At 38.0% G+C, this 18,669-nt stretch overlaps 4 protein-coding genes across 8 annotated transcripts; 3 read left to right on the top strand and 1 right to left on the bottom strand.

Annotated features, from left to right (window-relative positions):
- Positions 1-530: 530 nt before the first annotated feature.
- Positions 531-5,646, top strand: Clk (circadian locomoter output cycles kaput protein Clock). The gene is made up of 12 exons (XM_070670040.1): positions 531-1,215; positions 1,504-1,617; positions 1,691-1,839; positions 2,042-2,133; positions 2,235-2,439; positions 2,530-2,625; positions 2,818-2,893; positions 2,967-3,205; positions 3,270-3,505; positions 3,631-4,059; positions 4,125-4,298; positions 4,533-5,646. The coding sequence occupies exons 2-12, from the start codon at positions 1,580-1,582 to the stop codon at positions 4,941-4,943; spliced, it is 2,145 nt and encodes a 714-aa protein (XP_070526141.1). The 5' UTR covers positions 531-1,215; positions 1,504-1,579; the 3' UTR covers positions 4,944-5,646.
- Positions 5,602-16,905, bottom strand: Hn (phenylalanine hydroxylase). 3 transcript variants are annotated; one of them, XM_070670047.1, is made up of 8 exons: positions 16,763-16,905; positions 7,775-7,903; positions 7,551-7,705; positions 7,170-7,352; positions 6,878-7,074; positions 6,510-6,772; positions 6,155-6,384; positions 5,602-6,080 (listed from the first exon to the last, which is right to left on the bottom strand). In XM_070670047.1, the coding sequence occupies exons 3-8, from the start codon at positions 7,634-7,636 to the stop codon at positions 5,918-5,920; spliced, it is 1,122 nt and encodes a 373-aa protein (XP_070526148.1). In that variant the 5' UTR covers positions 7,637-7,705; positions 7,775-7,903; positions 16,763-16,905; the 3' UTR covers positions 5,602-5,917. The 3 variants fall into 3 exon arrangements, with proteins under 3 accessions (XP_070526148.1, XP_070526146.1, XP_070526147.1); XM_070670045.1 differs by lacking the exon at positions 16,763-16,905 and adding an exon at positions 9,375-9,827; XM_070670046.1 differs by lacking the exon at positions 16,763-16,905 and adding an exon at positions 8,149-9,053.
- On the top strand, positions 10,345-13,447 carry LOC139110341 (mitochondrial basic amino acids transporter). Of its 3 annotated transcripts, none has more exons than XM_070670049.1 (4): positions 10,345-10,554; positions 10,909-11,113; positions 11,732-11,859; positions 12,101-13,447. In XM_070670049.1, exons 2-4 carry the CDS (start codon positions 11,074-11,076, stop codon positions 13,136-13,138), a joined length of 1,206 nt encoding a protein of 401 aa, XP_070526150.1. In that variant the 5' UTR covers positions 10,345-10,554; positions 10,909-11,073; the 3' UTR covers positions 13,139-13,447. The 3 variants fall into 3 exon arrangements, with proteins under 3 accessions (XP_070526150.1, XP_070526151.1, XP_070526149.1); XM_070670050.1 differs by having other exon boundaries at positions 10,902-11,113; XM_070670048.1 differs by having other exon boundaries at positions 10,865-11,113.
- Klhl10 (kelch-like protein 10) lies at positions 14,121-17,770 on the top strand. The gene is given in 8 exon segments (XM_070670288.1): positions 14,121-14,878; positions 15,073-15,388; positions 15,469-15,921; positions 16,022-16,191; positions 16,480-16,649; positions 16,747-16,905; positions 17,181-17,385; positions 17,458-17,770. Coding segments are annotated over 8 exon segments (2,013 nt in total). The 5' UTR covers positions 14,121-14,651.
- Positions 17,771-18,669: the final 899 nt, after the last annotated feature.

Here is an 18,669-nt window from a genome sequence, read left to right as displayed (position 1 = left end):
GAAATGAAAACTGGACTAACAATTATAATCGCGTCGACATGCGCATTCTTCAAACCGCGTGACACAACATACATTTTAATGAAGAAAACCAATCATTTCGCGTGTTACGCTGCTAATCCTCAGTGGAAGTTTTAATGATCACGGCGTTAATGAAAAGCGCCTGATCGCACTAGCCGTTTCGTTACTGCGACACAAATTAAAAATCAAAGTCCGAACTAATTTAAGTGTCTACTTGAAACGGAGTCTGTTTAATTAACGTAAAAGACAGCATTTGTATCAGAAATAATTTCCTCCCCCTCTGTCCCCCTCGGAGATTTTAAAATACATCGCCAGACGCTTCTGGTCCAAAGCATGAATGACTCGAGATAAGTTAAGTCCGGTCGCTAATTAAGAAACGCTCATTAAACGGACCGTCATCAGCATCATCGTCAGCGTCATCGGCGGTGCTTGGCGAAGGGAACTTTCGCCAGGACGGTTGGCAGTTCTGGCCTGCGTTTCTGCCTGGCCTACTCTCCGCGTGTACCGCACGGGTTTTCGCGACGCGGAATCGCGGGTGAGAAAAAACGCGTGATCGCGCTCGCGATCGATCGGGTCTTCGGCGGCTAATGAACCTGAACGTGACGACGCGGAGCGCTACGGTCGTTGCCAGGGTTTTGTCCGGCCGCGCAACCGACTCCGCCGTGAGAATCCGGCGCGGCTGAAGACTGGATGGTGCGCTATTCCTGAAAAATGCGGCGCGGTGCCTACGGCGGGGAACGTTTACTGCGTTCTAGCGAACGCGACTCCGTCGCGGAACGGTCGACGTGCCGCCACGACTTCGGATCCCGCGACAATCCGCGTGCGTACGATTGGCATAGGACGAGCAGCCCTTTCGTCGGCCGAAGTGAGTGAAACACCTGTGACCCTACGTCGGTGGGCGGACAGACACCTGGACGGTCCATCCCAGCAAGCCGTGACTTTCCCTTGGCGGCTGTCGAGCCCGTCCTCCTCCCACCGTTGTCAGTATCACCGCGCTGAAGCATCGCGATTACGATTAAAGACGCCAGGTACCGCGGGCGGATTGTTATAGATCCTAGCTTGCACTCGCACCTAGCCTGACAATTCACTGGTTGAGATGTTACGAGGATATTAGTGGACGAGGGTGCCAAGTGTTCCTTTTCCGAGGGCCAGCGGCGATCATGTGACGACTTGGCGCGATTATCGCGTCATAAGCCGGTAAACAATTTTTTTTTTTTTTATTTGAGTAAAAATTATATTATTAATTTAGTTATATTTAATTAATTTTGATTAATATAATTGCTATTTTAACATATATAAGATTATTGTTTCAATTACTTTAGTTTATCTGAAATAATAATACTTATTCTAGATCGTTATGTTTTTATAATATTGCACGTTTGTTCATTTCTTACAAAATAAAAATTAAAATATAAAAGTATCTATAGAAGTTTAATTTTAACTTTGTAGAATTATTATTAATATATTTGTCTTTTCTCATTGCAGAAGTGATCGCGTTAGCTTTCGTTCTTCCAACAAGTTCCACCACATTAGATTAAGAAATCATACATCTCGCAGCATCATGGACGATGATATCGATGACAAAGACGACACGAAGCGGTAAAGGCTCATTTAAAATTCTTCCATGATTTATCAGGATGAATGTTAAACATGTAATTGTTTTTTATTTCAGGAAGTCGCGTAATCTCAGCGAAAAGAAGCGCAGAGATCAGTTCAACATGCTCGTGAACGAGCTCGGCAGTATGGTTAGTGCCAATACGCGAAAGATGGATAAATCCACGGTGTTAAAGTCGACAATTCTATTTTTAAAGAATCATAATGGTAAGATTTCTTACGACATTTATACAGTACTTTAATCCCGAGTACATTTGTAAACGTTTTTAATTTATATCGATGAACGTTAGCAAACGTAAAGGTTAAGTAATAAATTAAGTAATAAAAATGAACTTTATGATATTATTATTTGAACGCTCTTCGTTACTTTTTTTCTTTTTTTATTACTAACATAATTTATTATTTTCAGAAATAGCAGTTAGGTCGAGAGTCCACGAGATTCAAGAAGATTGGAAACCATCTTTTCTGTCTAACGAAGAATTCACTCACCTCATATTAGAGGTAAAGCTAGTACAAGTTTTGTATTATATTAGTTAACTTAAATTAAATTTAATATTAAACGTAAATGTTTAATACGCAAATTTTTTTTGTTGCAAATATAGGCGTTGGACGGATTTATAATGGTTTTCTCTTCGAATGGTCATATTTATTACGTTTCTGAAGGCGTTACGTCTCTGCTCGGATATCTCCCGAACGAGCTGGAGAACACAACTATTTATGATATAACGTATCAAGAGGACCAACCGCATTTGTATAATGTTTTATTAAACCCTGGAAGCACGCGAGATAGGCACAATGTAAAAAAGGGTAAATAAAAATTGTTTTCTACAGCTATTAGAAGTTAGAAAATATGCTGACGCGGTGATCTTTGTTAAAAATAATTTTCTAAATCGCCAGAGGACCAAATTTCTTTCACGTGTCATATAAAAAGAGGAGGACTGGACTTTCGGGAAGAATCCAGCTACGAACTCGTGCAGTTTAGCGGATATTTCCGTAAGTAAAACACTTTACGAATTTTTAAGACTTACGAGCGGCAACTTTATGTAATAAATTAAGAATTAAATTTATCTAACATTTTTATATCTACTGCTTTTGCCATTTAATAATTTTCTACGCTTTAAAGTAACTCTGTCGCGTCAATTTACTTTCAAAATCGAGTCTCATTGCAGCATTGCGTTGTTACAGGTTCCGCTATGGACAACGACGTTGATAATTTATTGCCAAATCAGAAACTCAGTAATACCGGCGGTTCGGATAATAAGTACTGTGTCCAGTCGTGTAGAAAACTAGAAAAGTAAAATCACAAGGCAACGGACTCATCTTCCATTTTGCAGATTGGTCTTCGTGGGCACGGGACGCTTGCAAACCCCGCAGCTGATCCGAGAACTATCCGTCACGGACAACGCGAAGTCGGAATTCACATCCCGCCACAGTCTCGAGTGGAAGTTCTTGTTCTTAGATCACAGAGCACCGCCGATTATCGGTTACTTGCCCTTCGAAGTCTTAGGCACCTCTGGCTACGATTATTACCACGTGGACGACCTGGATAATGTAGTAACGTGCCACGAGTCGTGTGAGTATTGCGAAAACGACGGATTGTGCGTTTTGATCGTCAATTATATCTCGTCGTTTTTCAGTGATGCAGAAAGGCGAGGGAACGTCTTGCTACTACAGATTTCTCACAAAGGGCCAGCAGTGGATCTGGCTGCAGACCAGGTTCTACATCACTTACAATCAGTGGAACTCGAAGCCGGAGTTTATCGTGTGCACTCACTACGTAGTCAGCTACGTAGACGTGTTGAAGGAAATGCGCGCGGAATCGGAGGATTACGATAAGACGCAAAATCAAGAGATTTTATTACCCGTGAAACAGGTAACACGACAGGCAGCGCTATTTAAATTTCACGATTTTTAATTCAAGCATATCTTTTTATAATTTGATTAATCTAATTTGCATTCGCGCAAACGTATATTTAAATAGATCTTGAATTTTCGCAGGCAATGACATCCTGCCAGACACCATTGACACAGTGGTCGAACAAGTCGTCGAGAACGTCGAAGTCGATGACGGTCGCTTCGAATCTCCGGCATCGCAGCGACGGTTCCAACACGTCATCGATATCAATTTCATTACGGAACTCGCCGCAGTCCCAAATAACACACGGATCGAGGTCGAACGCAGCTTCCGTGTACACAAGTAGTTCCGTGGTGTCGAAACCGATAGTGTCGGCGGACAACAGGCAGCAGCAGCCGCAACAGCAGCCGCAGCAGCAGACACAGCAGCAGCTGCATCAACTCGATGTCAATCAATCGTGCATTAATTTTATGGATCCCGCGCAATACGCAACAGTTAATCTGCAGTCGATTGTCACGACGGGGTTCGCAACACCTGCCGCTCCAATCCTTTCATCTGTACCGCCTCACGAAGTAATAATTGAATAATAAATCATTTGTAGCGTTACAAAAAAATTTATCTTATTCTTAACTTGCAGATATTGCACCAGCAAAGTATTGTAATGACTTCCGCGCAAAACCAAATACAGGACGAGCTGCAACGAAAGCACGAGGAGCTGCAGCAGCTGATCGTTCGCCAGCAAGAAGAACTAAAAAGGGTTTCGGAGCAGTTATTTATCGCCCGATATGGAATTCTCACGCCACTACTAAACGTTTGTATACTTTTTTAAATAAAAAAATTACGAAAGTGTTTAATTTCTTTTAGTTTTAAACATTTAATTATTTTTATTTTAGACGAGCATTTAATTATAAAAATATATGCCAAATATTACTATTAAAATATTTATTAAATATTTTATTAGCTAAAAGTTGAAATTATTTTTCATTTAAGTATTATGTCAAGCGTAAAGACGACGCTGACTCATTAAATGCAATTTATATTTCAGACTAGTATCCCGTACAATTCGCCAAACCCATGTCAACAAGCGAATCATTGCAATACCAATAATGCTAATGTGCAATTATCTACGTCCAACAGTGTGCAAGGCGTGAACGTAATACCAATTACCGTACCAGTGCCTATAGTGCCTACGGAATTATTTTCACACTCCTTACAAGTGAATCAATCGTCGGGCTCGGCGCACGGTAATGTAGGCGCTATAAATCAGCCACAGCAGCAGCAACAGCATTCGCAAATGCAGCATCAGCAGCAGCCGCAACAGTCGCAGGGACCACCGCAGCAAGAAAACAATAACGCTGATCTCGTGCCTTTCCAAATATGTCCACAGCAGGCCGAGATGCTATATAGTAATATGGAAGCACCTGCGAATCCACAACAAAGGTCTTCACAAAATTAAAGAAAGAAAGAAAAAAAGAAACATTGCTTTCTTCTTAATTAAAAAATTATATTTTTATCTTTAAATTAATTTGTATGTATTTATTGAATTTATTTTTCTAATAAGTGTCGTGAGAGTCAACGCGGAGGAGGGACCAATCTCCACACTTTTCGGAACAGGGTGTATTCATATATTTGTACATGTATACGATAGCGAAAAGAAGTAATATATGTATATATTATATATATATATTTTGTGTATATGTATAATGTTACAAGTTTCTCCTATAAATGTATGTAATTCGTTATATCTAAATATAATATAGCGTTTTGTAATTGTTGTTCGATCGGTATGTCGTTGATGCAGACCAAAAAGCGCAACATCGATCAAATTGATGTGATGACAATATTCGTAAGACGACTGCGTAAAACCTGAAAGTATACTTAAAATTAATAGATCGGTATAAAAAACTTGTAGCAAAAAATTATTTACATAATTGACAATTTTATATCACGATCGCGGTTGAATTTGATATAAATGTACATTAAATAATTATCTGTTAGTAATTTAAGAGACATCTACAAAGGTTTTTATTGGTCTTAATATTGAATAACGCTTTCTTTAAATTTGTCCAATATAAATTTGCTATTTTTAGCAAGAAATGATAGAAATATATATATGCTGTACAATATTTATTTAATATATTTAAACCGTAGAATAGGAAGACAGTTCAATTTTATTTTTTTATAAAAATAACCCTTCTATGTATCAAAATTACAACAATAAAAACATTTTTGAGAACATTAGTACAAAAATAAAATATTTTAATATGTAATATTATATATATATCTTTTACACGTATTATTTTTATAAAAAACCTCATTTACACATTCATATAACATAATAGTACGATAATATATTATTAAAAAAAATATTTATAAGGTGCGACATTATTTTAAAATATATTATGTACGAATCACACAGCAAAATTCATTTTAATGATGCAATTTTCTCAGGGCATCCATCAAAATTTGCACTTCTTGATTCACGTTATTAACAAGAGCCTCTATTTGTTGCTTGCTGTCGATGATGCTGATGGTTTGCGTGTAAGCGTCGTATCTGACTCCAAATTTTCGAGGTATGCTTTGAGCAAATTTCCTGAAATTAAAAAAAAAGAGTTAGTTCTAGTATTTTATTAAATTATTACATTACGACTTTATAATGGACCTTACATCATCTTTTCTTTTGCATCTTCAAAGTTCTCAGCAACATAATACACGGGTTGATACTCCGTTATTGGGTATTTTTGCAACGCAGTCTTTGGTGGGTCAAAAGGCCGTAGCTCCGGTTTGCCACTCAAACAATATTCCAGCTCTCCGAAAGACGAGAGCAGACCAGCACCGTAAGCTTTCAATTCACCATTTTGCCGGCATATACCGTATTCCACCGTGAACCAGAAACACTATAGGAACAACAAATCACATTTATAAATAAAATTATTTCAATCTTTATCTCCTTTTTCAACAAAATACTCTTTTTTTTATTATTAATATTATTATTTTTTTAATTTAAGATATTTGATGATACCGTTGCAAGTTTCTCTATATATTCATCCGGAGCACCGAGAGACGCCAGGCCGATGACTTGTGCGAACTGCGCGAAAGATGGATCAGCGAAGAGCGGCACGTGGCCTAGAATCTCGTGGCATATGTCCGGCTCCGGCGTGTAAAAGGGTTTACTGCTGTGTCGTATATATTGCGTGCTGTGAAATACTCTAAAAGCCAATCCTGCCAGAAAATCTCGTGAGGATAATAATCCTGCCACTGGGCGAAGTGTAAATCCAGTGCTGTCTGAAAACGAGATAAGATAAGAGAATGGAAAGTGGAACTTACTTTTTTAAGAAAGGAAAATTAATCTTGTATTAAAATGTTTCTTGTACCATATAGAAATGTTACCTTTTAAGAAGTTGGATATGTCTTCCAGTTGCGGTATGTTGTCCTCGCGGTAACCGCAATTTTCAATGAGCAACGGGAAAACGTGATTGTGCTCCTTGCACGCGTACTTTGGGTAAAGTTTGGTCAAGTTTTTAAAAACTACGCCCCACGTAGCTGTTTCTTCAGCGGTATATTCCACCTTTGGAATCGGTTGCCCGCTGTAACGTAAAGCATATTTGTAATTATCTGCATATTTAACTTTGCAATTTTGCCGTTTATAAAATACGATATCGTCGTATTTTATTTCACTTACTGTTTATAATAATAGGCGATGTCTGCGAAATATTTCCTTCTTTCTCTGTACATGGGATCTGTGAAACCGGGATGATCGCTATCCAGCTCGGCACCGTAAGACAAAATCTGATTAGCGAACTTGTCGAGATCGCGTATTCTTCTTGGAAACCATGGCACTGTATTCATATTATCCTTGTGATTTCTAAAAAGAATGCACAACTCATGTTAAATTTTATTATACACGTCTTGACGATATGTTAAATGTGGTACGAACAATAAATTTGATTAATAAAATTATGAATTAATTATTAAAAGGAGTTAAATTAATAAATCACAGATATTAAAATAAAGTTGTTAAAAATTAATAGTACACTTTTAAACGAACGTGAAAAATGTTTACCTAGATATTATTGAAAAATAGCTGCATTGGTCTCGCAGAGCTTCAATTACAGAAGCGATGTTACCACCTGGTGCACAATCAACCATAAACTCATAGTTGTTCGGTCTCCTAAGAGAACTTCTCGACTCGATGTGCAAAAGATTCACTTTGTGTTTCTGAAACATAAGGCGCTTAACTTATGCACTCGTCGATATATTTATTAATTAAAAGTTAGTTTTACTTACGACAAAAAGCTGAAGGTATTTTCCCAGTGATCCAACTTCGTCTTCTTCATACGGAGAAAAAATTAAGCAGGTGCTTTTAGCTGAATCCCTGCCTTCTTTGATGTAATTTCCGCCATGGATTAATCTCGGCTGTAAAAATAGTTTAATATCGTTATTTATAAAAATGTATTTATTAATTTTTTAAATTTCAGTTTTAAGAAATTCCAATTTTATTTAGCAAAAATGGAAATTTTATTATTTAAAGATGTTTTATCAACGACATATATCTTTAATATTTTATTTGATGAAGACGCCTATTAAAATAAATAAGTACGATACAAAAGTTTTCGCATGTCTATCGATATTAATAATTTGTTTTAATAAAAGACACATACCACCGGTGCCATCACATCTACCATTATTAAATAATGGCGCTCTTAAGATTTAATTGCTCGCGCACAATAATAATTAGGTAAACTGCAAAAAGAACCGACGAATCAAAACTACGATTGAGTGCGCGCGATCTTTCCATATATATACTTGGTTGCAAGAGCTCCCTCTCTTTTTTTAACATTCCCATCGTGCATTTGATAGAAATTCTGGTAAATCGAGAATCTCGATGATTCCTGCATATGTAATCAGTTCTTTTTACACGCACACAAAAACTACAGACGTTATACGAGAAGAACTAACTGTTTAGCTGCGCGAGATTACGTTTTTTTTATTATGCGGAGAGAAAAAAGTATAAAATTCCAAATACTGTAATCCGTGAAAGGTTTTGCATCATTTTAATTGTAGAGGACGGTTTGGAAGTCAAGGCTGATTTCTCCCAGCAATTTGTTTGGAATGGATAAAAATTTATCGTGCTACACTGTCAATTAGTTTGTCGTACATGATGGAATAATTATTATCAAGAAGTTTGTTCGCGTCATTGACATAATACATGATATTGTTGTTAATTGTGCGAGGAACTAAAAAATTGCGCCAGCTCATTAATGACTTTGATTACGAACACGCCCAATAATGCAATGAAAGATTTTATTTCATCAGATCTCATGCGTGTTGAAAGCATGAGTAAATATTTGAAATAAAAATGCTTTAGTGATAATTAATTTAAATTACAATTACATAGTACCGATTGTCTTTTAAAATTCTATATCTGCTAGTATTATCTTAATTATATACATCTGTTTTATTACTGTCGCCTTTACTTACTGCTTTATCTGCCCACATCATTTAAACACACTAATCAGCATTTAAAATGATGAGTATTGTTTACTTAAAATCTAATACAATAATTATGATTAGTTCATTTATACGATAAAGCAATGATTTGACGTTTACGATGACGTCTGTCACGCGTAAGTTTTTTTATTTTTTTTTTATTTTATCGGATTTGCACACATTATTTCGAAAACATTCTCTATCGGAGTATGTCGTAAAGTTTGATTGTTAAAATTTTATTAAAAGCTTAATATTTTATTAAAGAGAAATCTTTTATTAAAATAAAAGCTATTAGCTACGTGCAAATATAATTCATATTTAGAATCAACGTAGGTATATGGTTTTATTAAATTAAATAGAAATAAAAAAATTAAAAGTATGTACAACAAGTACATACCTTATCTGGAGGTGAACTGCTGAGAATTGATTCGATATTTTCTTTCATATCTGCGTTTAACGTTTGTCGTCGTGCCGGTGCATACATTGTCACGTGTCAAAAATTTAAGTATATCCGCGCGAGAATATCTAACTTCGAGACGCCAACTGTCCTTCATCCGTCCATCGACACGGAAGAACTGATGCTCGGAACGGCGTGGCTATCAGTTTTAACAAATTACTGAGTACAAAAAAAAAGGAAAAAAAAAAAGACGATACAACAAAAACGTTGCGAAATAATAAGAGCAATAACTGGCCATATGTAGCAAAAGTGCATTGCTACTGATATATGTCGTAAAGGGTCAAAAAGTTATCGTGAAAGTAACGCGTACGATAACTTAACAGTCCTTCACGAACTTTACGAAATCATTTACCTTTCACGCACACAAATGTAATTAATTTTAATCGTAACTCTTAATCGCCTCCCTAATCGCAACATTAATGTTTCAGAAATTACACATATACAATTTTACATATAAATAAAAATATACGGCAAAATCTCTTCACAAAAAAAAAAAAAAAAAATTCTTTTAAAAATATATGCAAGTAATTATCTTAAGAATAATTTTAAATTAACAAATAAGCTTTAAGAAAAATCTATTTTACAATGTTAAAATAAACTGATTTCAATGTGATAACTATCTAATTAGATCGTACTATATTATCCAAGTGTATTGCTCTTCGTCGTTTTATCATCACAATACCAAAATAACTGGCGCCGGTATCTATCGCAATATTGGTAACAACAATCGTTGCTTGCAGTATGCAAATGGTGCCAATACAAAATAAAATACATGTAACATTATTAAGACCCGATCAATCTTATCGCGAGATGTTTAACCCACGCTTCGTTCGCGTGCCATGATGGCCGATATACATATGTGTCTCACTAATATATTTTTCAAAAATATTTAGCACACTGTTATAACGGATGCGAGTATGTTAGTGGTTTGATAATGCAAACGGAGTAATCTGTGCACTGCGAGGAAGCTGGAAGAAACCGACTTCAGTAAGAAAGAAGATTCGATGAGGGAAACACGCGTAAAACGATTTAATTTTGTTTTTATTTTGCATACGTGAGTTTTTGGCAAGGACCAAGCCAGACCAAGAGTTTCGTTAGAACTTAATCGCCGTATTTTCTGGTAAGTAAACTTTCCACATCCCTTCGTAAAGCTAAATAAATTTTGGATAAAGCATAGCGTTACGAAAAATGCGAATCGCTGATTAAAATAATATATTTAAATACTTTTAAATTAAATTACTTTGATATCTGGCAAAATAGTTTAAACGTGTCTTTAAATTACACGAAATAAACGCATTTTTTAATTTGTAATAATTTTAATTTAACTTGCAAAACGTTTACGCCAATGTTTAATATCAATTTCTGTTATAACATAAAAGTACTAGTTTTTAAGTGATAAATTTGCTTATTGTCGACCAATTATTTTCCAGGAATAAGCAAATGTATTGTTTAAAGTTTAATTTAAAGGAATTAGTTATTAGGCTTACATGGATTCGAATTTATTGGCCGTTATAATTAACCGATCTACAACTTGTACAACTTTCGATGCGTACTTGAAAGGAATTAGATTCGAAGATAAGCCTTCCAGAGGCAGGCGATACTGCAAGTGGAAAGTCATTGCAGATCACGTTGGGCAAAGATGGCCTGCTCGCTTGATTTCTTTGCCGGATGTTTGGGAGGTAAAATTTTTGTTACACGTCCATCGAAACGTTTCATTGCGCTTATATACGTATAATATCTCTCGCATTATTAGCCGTGAGATTATTCGTTTTCTTTTTGTTTTTTTTTTTTCTTGTTACTCGATAAAAGAGAGTAATTACATTAATAGGATGTTAAAATTATCACTCGCCATTCGCGATACGTTCGGGAATTGCTTAAACAAAAGTTTCAATCGGGCCGATGCGAAGTTAATATTATCAATGACTACTCGTGATATGTCTACTCGACTTGTTCACATGGTAGTTATAAAAACAGTTATTTTATCATATGATTTCGTTATCGCAAATCAAGAATAACGCACATAGAAACAAACAATTTTCTGCGATTTCCTGCTGTATCGCACTTACGCAAGTAATGTCACTAACGTCCGTATCAGCTTCGCGCTGTCACATGGCGCAATAGAGAAATCTATTGCTAAATTTTGCTCTATTGCTTTCAATATTTCCATCACGCGAGCTTAGCGCGATATATTTGAAGCGTACGTAGATATGCCACAAACACGGGCTTTATCTTAATCTAATAAGTTATCGGTAAGCTGTAATTTTAATTTCTGTAAAAGGCGATTATATGATTTCCAGGATGTGCCGGTATTATTGTGGGATATCCTTTGGATACAGTTAAGGTCCACATGCAGACTCAAGATGGTCGGCGGCCAAAGTATCGGGGCACGTGGGATTGCTTTCGCACCATACTCGCGAAAGAATCGGTATGGAATTATATTAAAGCGAGCTAGATCTAAGAATTAATCGATTTCACGTGCAGACAAAATTAATTAATATTTCAATTTTCCTTTTTTTTCTTTTTTAATTAAAGCAAGTTAGGTCCTAAGGCTCAGAGTCGCTTTCGCGCTTGCAAACAAAATTAATTAATTTCTCTGATTTTATGGATTTAATTAATAATTAATAATATTAATTTAATTAATTTATATAATTATATTTCTTGTACAGATGAGTGGCCTTTACAAGGGGATGTCGTCGCCAATCGCAGGGGTGGCCGCGGTCAACGCCATCGTCTTCGGCGTTTACGGATACACGCAACGGAACCTGCCCGAGCCCGACCGACTGCTATCTTACTTCCTGGCCGGCGCAGCTGCCGGACTTGCTCAGACTCCCATCGCGAGTCCGATAGAACTGGCGAAAACGCGACTCCAGCTGCAGTCCACGAATACAAGAACGCTCAAGTTTCAGGGACCGATGCAGTGCTTGAGGCATATCTACAGGCACGAGGGCGGCCGCGGGATTTTCAAGGGCCTGGGGGTTACATTTCTCAGAGAAGGACCCGGCTACGGCGTGTATTTTGTGACCTACGAGGTGCTCACGAAGACGTCGTCCAATCAGCCGATTTCGACGGTACACATTCTGCTGGCGGGCGGCCTCGCCGGCACAGCTTCCTGGGTGATTTCCTACCCTCTCGACGTTATCAAGTCGCGGCTTCAAGCGGAAAGCAGCAACCGTTACTCTGGAGCATTGGACTGCTTCAGAAAATCTGTACGCGCCGAGGGATACAGGTGTCTGTATCGAGGCCTGAACTCGACTATTCTTCGAGCATTCCCTACGAACGCGGCGACGTTCGCCGTGGTCACATGGACGTTTCGGTTATTCGGTGAGCAGCCAAATAAGCAAGGAGCTGCGGAGGATGTCGCTCTGAGATCGCCGAACCAAACGAGGGGAAGCGAGTCGCTCGCCAGTAAGTGGAACGTGTTCTTCGACGGTTTTTCGAGAAGCAACGACTTCGTCACCTCACCGTACTCCCTCGGGTACGTATTGCCGATCAGTAGAGCAATGCCGGACAACAGTGGCTGCGTGGTTCACAACTGTAAACGACGGGGTTGCAAGAACGACTTATCGAGCACGTTTGAGGGCAGAGAGGAGCGAAAAAAAAAATCGAGAAACGACGAGGAGATGGAAGAGCACAAGCACGTTGACGAGAAAAAGGACTGTGAAAACGTAAAGATTGTTATAAACACGTGCACTTGTAATCTCTAGCGAATGCCGGATGTCTTGAATCTAAGCGACATTTAATATCATTGCTCAACGAAGGTCGTAATCGATGCAGCCATAACACGAAGTGTATTTTTGTAATAGGATATAAAAAAAGAAAAAAAAACGCAAAATATTAATGTAAAAAATGTCTGTAAATTAGTTCGATTAGTGACACGCTTGCAGCATATCTGGTACCGCGAGCAACGCTGTTGGTTTCAATCCATATTGATTATCTCGTTTGGCTCACTTCATGCCGCGAGAGTAAATGTCAGTTTAATTTTTAATATTAAAAAGAAAAATTTTACTTATTAATTCATCGCGTGTAATGCCGGTCAGCCTTTACATTCCTCACCCCTGTGCGGTTTAATGCGCCATAAAGAAATTTATACACCGAATATTATATCAAATATTATGTCGAATATTAATTTCAGAGTATCCGGAATCTGCACGACACGTAGGGAATAACGTCGCGGTATTCGTCGATCAGCTCAATTTTTTAATATCTTGTATGATTTATAACGACTGCGTAAACGCATTTTAATTTTAGCCGCTTGATTTATTCCATTTATCAAAATTAATAATTTTTTTCTTTTTTTTAATTATACCGATCTAACCTTCAAAATCAACGAGCACAATTAATATTTGCGGCAAGCTCGCTATGAAGCAGAGACAGAAGAATCTCTTTTGTCGAGCAACAGTTTCTGACTGGTCGGCAGACATGTGAGGCCACATGTCACGGCTGGACGCGGCATTAATTCGCTTTTAAAGTCACCGCAAAATAGCCCGTATCCTTTTTGCAACCCCTCCCTATCCCCCGTTGCCAATCTCACCTCCCCCTTCGCGCGTCTCTTCGATCCGCGAATTAATCTGCGATCCGCTCCCGCCCACGTGTCAGAGTTTTTTTTTGACACGTCCAAATTCGCAGCACGTATGAATCTACACGGCGGCACGTTACGGCCATCGCCAGCGATATTCGGCAATTAGCCGCGATCAAGATTCCCTCGTAATCACGTTTCTCATCGGGATCGAAAAATTCACAAGTCGCGGAATTGCAGACGCATCAAAATCGCAGGGCCAATGCGATTTGTTTTAACCTCCCGCATTTGCACGAAATTTTCAGGAAACCAACATTCGCACTGGGTGAGTATAAATTATTAATAACTAATTGCCGGTAATTAATTATATTAATGAACGTCGAGTATGAAGCTTGAAAAATAGAAATTTAATCAGATTTCGAAGTAGTTTAAATAAATTTGCATTAGCAGTATTCCGTGTATTTAACCAATGCAGCCGAAAGTAATTTATTAAATTCACTGAGGCAGCAAAATAATTTTAATTTTGTATCTCCGCGTAACTTTTTGAAATATTTTTACCTCTTTTAATATCGTAATACAGCCAAGCTACTTTTATAGGTGTTCGTTGAAGAAGTCAATTAAATTAATTAAACTGTTTAAATGAAATTCGTTGTTTCGCTTTCGTCGCGGGAATCAAGCTCTTCGATCGTTTGCATTTTGATATGGATACGGAACCAACAACCAGTAACAAAAAGAACGAAAAATGCAATACAAATAATCCAAGGTTGATAGCTGAAAGTGGCGGCCGTTGTATGAGCACACAAGCGATGCAATCGCTGTACAACTTCCGACAAAATAATTTGCTCTGTGACGCAATATTGAGATTAGAAGACGGTGGTGTTTTTCCGATTCATCGAGCTATACTTTCAGCATGCAGCGCTTATTTTAGGTTTCATTTTAATCAATGCGTTCGGATTTACGGATTTTACATCAAATAATTTATTTAATTTATTACGCATAAAATAATTATTCCCTTTGAGACCAATAATATATATAATAAATTAATGAATTAAATAATCAAACGTTCTTAATAAATATTATGTCGGCTATCAAAACTTTTATTGCCCGATTAACTTTTTCCAGGACGTTATTTACGACCACGTTGCATTCTCGCGAGAAGACCGATATTCTTCTGCCAGGCGTGACAAGTCCGATGATGAATCTCTTACTGGAATACGCATACTTACGATCCGTCGACGTGAATCACGAAAACGTATGCGAACTATTGATCACGGCGGATTACTTAGGCATCGTAGGCGTTCTAGATCTATGCTGCGAGTATTTAAGAGAGAGTCTAACGCCGGAAAATTGTATCGGCGTGATGAGATTCGCCCGGCAGCATTTCTGTAAAAAGTTGGAGAACGACGCCTACCGATTCACCATAGGACACTTCGTCGAGGTTGCGATCAGCTCAACCGATTCATTTATGGAACGCTTCGTCCCTTCGTAATCTTTCGTTTTGTCCCGAATAAAATTCAGGTGTCGCAAAGAAGCGAAGAGATTCTGCAACTGTCTATCGACGAACTGAAGCCGTTAGTCGGCACCGACGAGCTGAACGTCAAAAGCGAGCAGACGGTTTGGGAGCTAGTTCTGAAGTGGATCAACTACGATCCGGAGCCCAGAAAATATTACATCGTCGATCTGATGAGGAACATCAGGCTCGGTCTCTTGGACACGCAGTTTTTCCTCGAGAACGTCAAGGACCATCCCTACGTCGTGGGTAACGACGCGTGCAGACCCATTATCATCGAGACCCTCAAGTTCTTGTACGACTTAGAAATGATCACCCAAAAAGACGGCGAGGTGCCGACCCCGGAAATCGCTCGCCCTAGAGTCCCGCACGAGATTCTGTTTGCCATCGGCGGCTGGAGCGGCGGCTCCCCGACAAACTACATCGAGACGTACGACACGAGAGCAGATCGATGGATTCCGGTAGTACTTTTTTAAAAACGATATAAAAAGAAGAAAGCGATTGTTCCTCCTCGGCGAAAGTATTGATAATTTATTTCGTATGAAATCTCGAGCCCTTCAGATCGAGGAGACAGATCCGACCGGGCCGCGAGCTTATCACGGGCTTGCAGTGGTTGGTTTTGATATCTACGTTATCGGGGGATTTGACGGCGTCGATTATTTCAACAGCTGCCGTTGTTTCAACGCGGTGACCAAGGTGTGGCGAGAGGTTGCTCCCATGAACGTTAGAAGGTCGAATATATTTCAAAGGAGCTAGTCATTAGTGCCATTTAAATAATTTTCATTTTGTTGCCATTCATAATATAGATAAATTAAAAAAAAAAAATTAAAAAAAAAAGAAATAAAATATTGCAATAACACATAATAAAAGATCTATTACGTGCATAATAAAAATCAAAAAAGATTGTATCTAAGATCTAAAAAAAAATTAAAAATGTCACAAAATCAAAAGTTCAGTGACTAGCTCTTTGACAGTATCACTCACAAAAGTTCGCGTCAGATTCTTTTCATTTGCCACAGATGTTATGTTAGCGTGGCGGTTTTGAACGACTTAGTTTACGCAATGGGAGGATATGACGGATATCATCGACAAAAAACAGCGGAGCGTTACAACTACAAGACGAACCAGTGGTCGCTTATCGCGTCAATGAACGTGCAGAGATCTGACGCAAGTGCTACGGCATTAAACGGTATTTAAATCTTCATTATCTCCGCCAGTCGGAGTTATCTAACGTACTGACAGTATTTATCTATTCAAAAGAATTACAATTCTTATACGCGATATAGATAAGATATACATTACCGGCGGTTTCGATGGACACGATTGTATGAATACGGCTGAGGTTTACGATCCAAGTATCAATCAGTGGACGATGATAACGGCGATGAGGTCACGTAGAAGCGGTGTGTCGTGCATATCTTATCACGGCTGTGTTTACGTTATTGGTAACGAAACGTGTGCATCCTGCAAAAGAAAATTTTCATGTTATATTCGTGTTACTTACACATAAATGGAATTATTTCCTCGTGTATGTAAATCGCACGTATCCGCCGTTCGTTCGTAAGAAAACAAATTTAGCTCCGAGTATTTCGCGTATACTAAAAAGTTTTAAATTTATGTCTTAACGCCGTTTTCTTATAAATGTCTCTCTTGCATTTTTCTTCTCTCTCATTTCGCATTGCTATATATTTAATTATAAAAAGTTAATACTTTACAAAAGGTGGCTTTAACGGAATATCGAGAATGTGCAGCGGAGAAAAGTATAAGCCTTCTACGAACAGCTGGAGCCACATTCCCGACATGTATAATCCACGTAGTAACTTCGCAATCGAAGTAATCGACGACATGATCTTCGCTATCGGCGGCTTTAACGGCGTTACCACAACGTACCAGGTGGAATGTTACGACGAGAAGACGAACGAATGGTAATTAACATATTTTTTTTTTATTATTCATAATCCGTAGCAAAGATCATTGATATTAATCGGCGAACTCAGGTACGAGGCGACGGACATGAATATATGCAGATCGGCATTGTCGGCCTGCGTGATTATGGGCCTGCCGAATGTGTACGATTACATTCACAAGCATCGTGAACGGCTGATGGAGGAGAAGCGTCAGAAGTTGCTGGCCCACGAAGTACGTCGGGGCCAGCATCAGCTGCAGGACCAACAGCAGCCGCGACATGCTTCGCAACTGAACCAAATAATTCCAACGCCGCCGCCTCTGCCCCGCTAATCGTCAACGAGAACGGCGACAATGATAATCGGCAGCACCGAAACTTTGACCCACCATTATAATTATATGTAAATTAACCGTGTTTTGCCGTTTGAATAATTTGCAAAAGTTCTCGATCGCTTCCGGACAGTACAAGACAGAGATCGGGAGAACGAAAAGCCGATCAGTTATTAATAACGCAGAGACAACCATTTCCACATCTCAGATAATTATTTTTTATGTCTATACAAAGAAGATGTTTTATAATATTTATATAACTTTTCAGATAGTCTTTTATCTATCTTTGTTAAGTTCAATTTTTTCCTTTTTTTTTCTTTTTCTATTTTACTGCAGATATTTTTATAAAGCCTTTTTGCGATTTTACGTGCGTTGCACAATTCTATTTTTAATAATGTGGATAAACGGAGGAACTCTACATTTTTTTTAGGGATTGTTGATATCGATTCAATTACTGCAATAACTGTTACGTAAATTGATATAAGCGCAGTGGGCGTATAAAATATTAACTAACTAAACGAATTGAAAAATATACCAAATTTAATGATAATACTTTTTTAACAAACGTGAAAAATTATTCGCTTAAAAAATATTTATTTCGCGTTACTTAAACATGATATTGTACGAACAACTTTACGCAAGAATAAAATAAAATTGCAACGTATACAAGTGTTGTGTATTAATACTCTTATGCAATTTTTTATTTTATTATTATTTTACTAATTTTGCATTTTTAGCTTTATTCCAATTTCAATTAGAGTAAAATTTACCGCGGATGCCGCCGCCACCAACACCATCTGATAAATAGTTAGACGGTATGTTATCCAATGGTAATAGAAATGATAAAACAGAGTTCACAAGCGGCGTCTTATCATAACTTCCCGATAAAAGCGAGACTATCGAAAGCCGAGAGAAATATCGGCGGCGAGAAAGGTAGTTTTTAGTAGCTCAGCCGATCGAATTATTTTCTCGTT

The sequence above is a fragment of the Cardiocondyla obscurior genome, linkage group LG20 (assembly GCF_019399895.1).
Source record: "Cardiocondyla obscurior isolate alpha-2009 linkage group LG20, Cobs3.1, whole genome shotgun sequence".
NCBI classification, from domain to species: Eukaryota; Metazoa; Arthropoda; class Insecta; order Hymenoptera; family Formicidae; genus Cardiocondyla; species Cardiocondyla obscurior.
The sequence above is the reverse complement of the archived record's forward strand: the minus strand, read 5'-3'. Positions and strand labels throughout refer to the sequence as shown.